Source organism: Mastomys coucha, unplaced genomic scaffold (assembly GCF_008632895.1).
Source record: "Mastomys coucha isolate ucsf_1 unplaced genomic scaffold, UCSF_Mcou_1 pScaffold12, whole genome shotgun sequence".
NCBI lineage: Eukaryota > Metazoa > Chordata > Mammalia > Rodentia > Muridae > Mastomys > Mastomys coucha.
In genome coordinates this window covers 43,944,132-43,950,131 of record NW_022196894.1, presented here as the reverse complement: position 1 = coordinate 43,950,131, position 6,000 = coordinate 43,944,132, and the positions used below count along the sequence as shown (strand labels likewise).

General features: G+C 41.4%; 1 protein-coding gene across 4 annotated transcripts in view; it reads left to right on the top strand.

Annotated features, from left to right (window-relative positions):
- Positions 1–4,437: 4,437 nt before the first annotated feature.
- Positions 4,438–6,000, top strand: part of Cd96 (CD96 molecule) — a 77,607-nt gene continuing 76,044 nt past the window's right edge. For all 4 annotated transcript variants that reach the window (XM_031364021.1, XM_031364019.1, XM_031364020.1 and 1 more), the window contains exon 1: positions 4,438–4,548. In XM_031364021.1, the coding sequence (XP_031219881.1) occupies positions 4,488–4,548 (61 nt within the window). In that variant the 5' untranslated portion in view covers positions 4,438–4,487. The remainder of the gene's footprint in view (positions 4,549–6,000) is intronic.

The window sequence follows — 6,000 nt, the reverse complement described above, 5'->3', positions numbered from 1 at the left end:
CTTACTACTGCTACTCAATAGCTGCTAGCAATCTTCACTTCTGTTAATTTTTAAAAAATACCACTTCTAGTTTGCAAAGCTTTTAGCCTTCACTTTTTGTTTTTAATTTCTTACAATGAAAGGTAGGGCCGGGCAGTGGTGGCGCACGCCTTTAATCCCAGCACTTGGGAGGCAGAGGCAGGCGGATTTCTGAGTTCGAGGCCAGCCTGGTCTACAGAGTGAGTTCCAGGACAGCCAGGGCTACACAGAGAAACCCTGTCTCAAAAAAAAACCAAAAAAAAAAAGAAAGGTAGGGCTTCCTTTTCTTCTCTTCCATAATTTCGGAAGAGTGGGTCTCTAACAGGCCTGCCTCTGAGCTAGCTAGATTATTGTTGGTTTATTGAAGTAAGGGCTTATCTTAGGTCAGGGTCCCTGGAGAACCAACTGTTCTGGTTTAAATAGAAACTATACCCCCACAGACTCAAGTATTAGAACACTTTGCCCACCAATAGGTGCTGCTGTCTGGGTAGATTATGGAACTCCTAGGGGGTGGAGCTTCATGGAGGAAGTATGTCATCCAGGGTGTGTCTTGAGTGTTTAGAGCATAGTACCACTTCCTGTTCACTCTGCTTCTTAAACACAGAGGCAATAGTGAGGCCCATCTCTGTCCTGCCACCATGTCTTCCCTGTAGCATGTGTGTTTTCCCTTCCACAAAACTGAAAACCTAAACAAACCCTTTCTCCTTTAAGTTGCTTGTGTTATGGTGCTTTTATCATGACAAGAAGAATGGAACAAACTTAGTGAGGCTCGTGTTCAGGGAATTCACTCAGGATGGGAACAATACTTTCAAATGAAGGAAAGCAGGATGGAGCACAAAGATATCTTGTTCTGTATTAAAGGTGCTACAGAGCCTTACTGTGTAGCATTGCTCAGGAGCACAGCAGACGCTTTATAGCTTCCATAAGCAAGGCAAGTACCCAATCCATGTGCTTTGCCTGTTACCATCCACTTATTAACTGTGGGGTTTTTTTTCAGGGGGAAGCATTAACTTGGGAAGGCAGTTTTCTGTAGACGAAGAGAATTCTTGGAAAACAGCTGAACTGTGAGCCACATGATTTGCTAAAATGAAGGCTCGGTTTGAATTTTAGGACTCTTCTTCATGTTCTTATTTCAACAGTGTGGACATTGTGAAATGAGAATACTATGTTGTTACTTAAAATTATTCATATAATTTTCAGACCCATGACTGTATTGTCGACAGAGCAATCGGGGGGGATTATCATGTACACTATTTCTCCTTTCTTGGTAAAGGCCACACCGCCCTTACAGTGTGGACAGCACTGCCAACCAGCAGGCACCTTCCTAGAATGACAAGGATAACAGAAACTCTGAACAGTTCTTCTGCCTCCCCTTTTAAAAATCAGAATAATTGATTACATTCTTTGACAATTTTATACATGTATAAAATATATTCTGATACCTTCTCTCCTCTTTTTTTAATCATCTTCCCATTCCTATCAACCCCTCCCCCATATCTGTCCTTTCCCCAGATTCATGATTTTGGTTTTGTTCTGTGACCCATAGTTTAATCAAGACCATCTAGGTGACTGATTATCTATTGGTGCTCAGTGAGGTCACCAGTGGCCATACAACTGAATGCAATGACACTCCATCTCTCTTAAATCTCTCAGTAGTAAATACCTCAGCATTGAGGGCTGGGGTCCCTTGAGTTGCTCCTTTGCCCATGCCTGACTATTGGAGAACCCATTCTTATACAAACTCAATGCATTCTCCATTTTTACCTTTCAGTCATTCAACTTGTCTGTGCCTATCCTGTTTATCTTTTTAAATGTTTCTTTATGTTAAAGCAATATCATATGATGCAGATTCTGGAAAAACAAGCAAACACACAATAACAAAACAAGAACTATACTAATTTCTTAGTGGAGAAGAGAAGCCATGCTCCATAGCCTGGGATGAATGTTCTCTGTATTCTAAACTTGCCTCTCTGTAGCTTTGTTTCTCATCCAGCAAAGGCAGCATCTGCCTTGAATTTCAGCGCTCCCAAGTGTTGGAGTCCCCTACTTCCTCTGCCTGGAGTATCTCACCCAGCAGTCTCTTCCAGGATGACTTCTGTAGCTTAAGGCCAAGTTCAGATTCCATACTTGAGATGATCCTGGCCACTCCCTCCAGGCCACGCCCCCTTTCCTCCTGCTTGTCCTTTGTCTCTCAGGCAGAGGTATTTAATACCCGGGTGTAACTTTAGGTTGGTTTGTTTGTTTCATTTTGTGACACACAAGTATGCTCTTTCCTGAGAATAATGCCAAGCAGAATGTCAAGTTTCTTGAGAATAAAGCCCATATTTTTTCCATTATATTTAAAATGACCTAGAGGTGTGTGTCTTTAGTGATCCCTGTAAGGTCACAATAAATATTTTTTTAATTTACCTGAATCCTTAAGTGCTACATTTTCAAGCACACTGGGAAGTACTTCAAATAATTTATGTGAGTAGGTTAAAAAAAAAAAAAATCTAGTTTTATTTGAGTTGATCACTGTAGAAACCACAAAAACAAGTTTACCTCTTGCTCACCTTTCTATTTCTCAAAGCTTCTTCTTCCAATTGAGTAATTTAAATAGACTGTTTAAAAATGTTGTCCAAATACTGTCTTGGCTCCTTCTCTAGTAGACACGAATGTGTGTGTGTTCTAGCTCCCCTTCGTAAATAATCGCGTTTGCCTCTGAAGTTCAAGAAGTTAAAGGTTGCTCTTCACATTGTGAAACTGACAGCTTCTGCTTCATATGCAGCAGGCTGGAATATAAGGCAAAAGAAAGGCTGTGCGGTTTGGGATTTGGTGAGCAGAGAGGATAATAGGAAAGATTGATATGGCTTCATAGAAGAGTTATTTTTAAGTACAGAGAATGCCTATTCCCCTGCTGAAAGGGCCTTTAGAAAATATTACCAAGACAGAAAAGCTGTGGGGGCCATTCCCACCACCTGGGATAGCCATTCTGGTCTGCAGGCTGTTGCTGCCACCTGCTGCAAGCAGGCAGCCATGAAGGGGCTGCCACTTGGGTCTTGCCACTTCAGAATATCAGATGCATTCAACTCATATGCCACAGCCATCTGAGAACTGTCTTCTCTAAGAGTCTAGTTGGATCCCAAGGGAAAATTGGTAAAATCTGATGGGTTCAGGCCACAGAAATTCCTAGGTATTAGAATCATGAACCATGAGTCAAATAAATAGCTAGCTAAGACAGATCGGACCAGCAGCCATCCATAAGTGCTTCTAATAAACCACCCTAGCAAGAGAGAGGAATTCTGTTAAAAGTGAACCTCTACTGAAAAAAAAAAAAACACTCTTTTGTTTTAGTAGAGCATTCTTTTGCTCTCTTTTCTTAAAGTTTCTTCATTTTAATGCAATAAGAGTCTAAATACTCCGAGTAAGAATTCAGTAAATTTGGGTTTCTATTGGATTTTTACGACAGATGTAGTAAGAGGTGACAGGTTCCTCTACAAGTATATAATCTGTCTTCATTTAATAGAGACACCAAATCTGAGATCAGAATCTTTCTACCACATCTCCTGGTAGGTTTTATTAAGTCCCATCACTGACTTTCCAGAATTCCCAGCTGCTATGAAGAAAGGTGCCCTGAGCAGTTCCATCACTTCCTGTCCTCCCTTCAAGGATCTGAACTGCTAACCTTCCCTGGAAAAGTCATCAGGACCACCTGACTTAACCACTGATACTCTGTAGAGTTTCGTTCCTTATGGTTTTTGGCTTACCCAGATAAAGCTCTTAGACCTTCATCTAAAAAGGCCCCTGGCTATCACAGTGAGCAGTTTCCCCATTTGGTCTCCAAACTAACAAAGACAAGGGGTGGGGAAGACCTCACTTCTGTCTTCCACAGAAATGCGGATTTACCTACAAGAAACTAGACAATGGATTCAGTTGGATAGCTGACATTACTCCCTTATTCTTCAGGGTTTATTAAAATCAAATACATTAACTATTGTTCTTTCACCCTAGGGCTATTCAGGAAAGAAAATATATCTTATGATTGGACTGAAAAACTATTACGAGAGGCAGCAAGCTCGTGTTTGCTAAATGACTTTGTGTTCTTGAAAGGAAATGCATAAAAAGCACACAGGGACTGCTCTGCACGATTTCCTTTGTTTCGATTTTAGAAGCAGTTTGACTGACAAAGAGACTGAAGGAGAGAATCTTGGGATATGGAAACGTCTTTTAAAGGTGAGACAGGCACAAGGTTGCGCAGAACCGTTTCTACATTGTTCTTGTGAAGGTTACACGTAGCCCCGAACCACACTACTTTCCTGTCTGCATTTCATTTCCTGGGGACTTGCCAAACGATCAACAACCCCAGCCCTGCGGTAGAGTTGAGGTTTTTTGAGCACGAATAGGGTGGTGGCAAGAGTTTGCTCAGCTAGAGGCAGCAATTGCCTCCTGTGATCATTACAGAAATGCTGGCGTGAGCTCTTCCGGAAACAATGAAGAGAAAATGGACACACTGTGTTGTTTGTGCCATCATCCAGATCCAGTTTTTCAGGGGTAAGACTTCCGCTCACGCTGGTCTTTTCAGATGGCTGCTTTGGGATCCTTTGCTCCTTTGAAATGCTTCAAGGCTGCTGCAGGAGTGGATTACTGAAGGACAAGCTGTTGCTAAGGTTGTCAGTTAGCTGCTTAAGTGGCAGCTACGGGAAAGATGCTAGCTAGAGTCGATACAGGATTCCTAACGAGCACTAAACCTAAGAAGGGAACAAATGGTTAGCGCCACTGCTCTGGCCTCTCTTTACCTTTTCTCCTCTTCAATGAGTCTTGAGTTAGGGGAAAATTGTGTGAATTGAAGAGGAAATGTTCCCGGATCATTATAAAGACAACTGCAGAAAACTAAGACACCCCTGCAATCATGTCCATGGTCAGAAAGTCTTGTTCAGCTTTTAATCCTCTCTCAAGCATTTCTTTTCAAATTAACAAGTGTCTCTCCTCCCTAATACTAATGTCATTAGTGGTAGAATTTATGTTAAATCTAACTCACTCACATACAAGGAATACCTTGCAAAGCCAAGCAGAGTTCTTTATGACCATGGGAAACGGAACCTAAAAGGCCCATTGGAAGGAGAAAAGCTTAGTTCTGGACAGCCCGGTACAAGATTATTGCTGAAAGCCTGAGTTTCTAAAGAAATAGCTATGTATTGGTATGAAGATGGTGAGAGTTTCTGAATCAAAGACATGTTGGAACTGGTGATCTAAATGGGCTCAGAGGCCTTTTACTGAAGGATCACTTCTGGGGAGTTACATTCACATGTGTAACCTCTGTCTACACAAACTTTGTGCATCTACCAATATAATAATTCCTATCCCTCAGGCACCTTTGTTTCTTCTTAGCAACTTGCCATCTTTATTCATTCCCTTTGTGAGCTCTGAGAGACTTGTCACAATAGCGTATTACTTCTGTAATGGTAAATTCTAAAAGGGCATCCGAAGCATTTCTGAAGACATACCAAAGACTCGGTGTTGAACAAATTCTGAGTGGTCTGTACCATGCAGTCAGGTTGCTGATGGGAGAGAGAATCTCTCATGTCTAGCGTCTCATGAAATGGTCAGAGATGATAACCTAGGGAACGTCTAGCTGAGGCATCGGCTCCTTTCTCCTTGGGAGGTGTAACTGCTTGGAGATGAAGATTCCTTCATCATCAGAGAGAATGTCAAGTTTCTTATTCTACTCAGCCAGACTGAATGTAGGAGGCAGTTTGGAGTAAATGAAGTTAATGTTAAAGGAATACTAATACAGATGTGACTAATTGTGAAGAGAATTCATCTTCTCTTAAGGGAGTGCATCTCTGGGCGCTCTACTTCATTTCTCGCTGCTTTTTTTTTTCCTTTTTTAATAAGGGAGCATAACAATATTATCTTATGAAGCATGAAGATTCAAAAGATAGCACACATAAAAGCCTTTCGTAGACACATAGTATTTTAAAATAAAAGCCTCTTTATTATAAA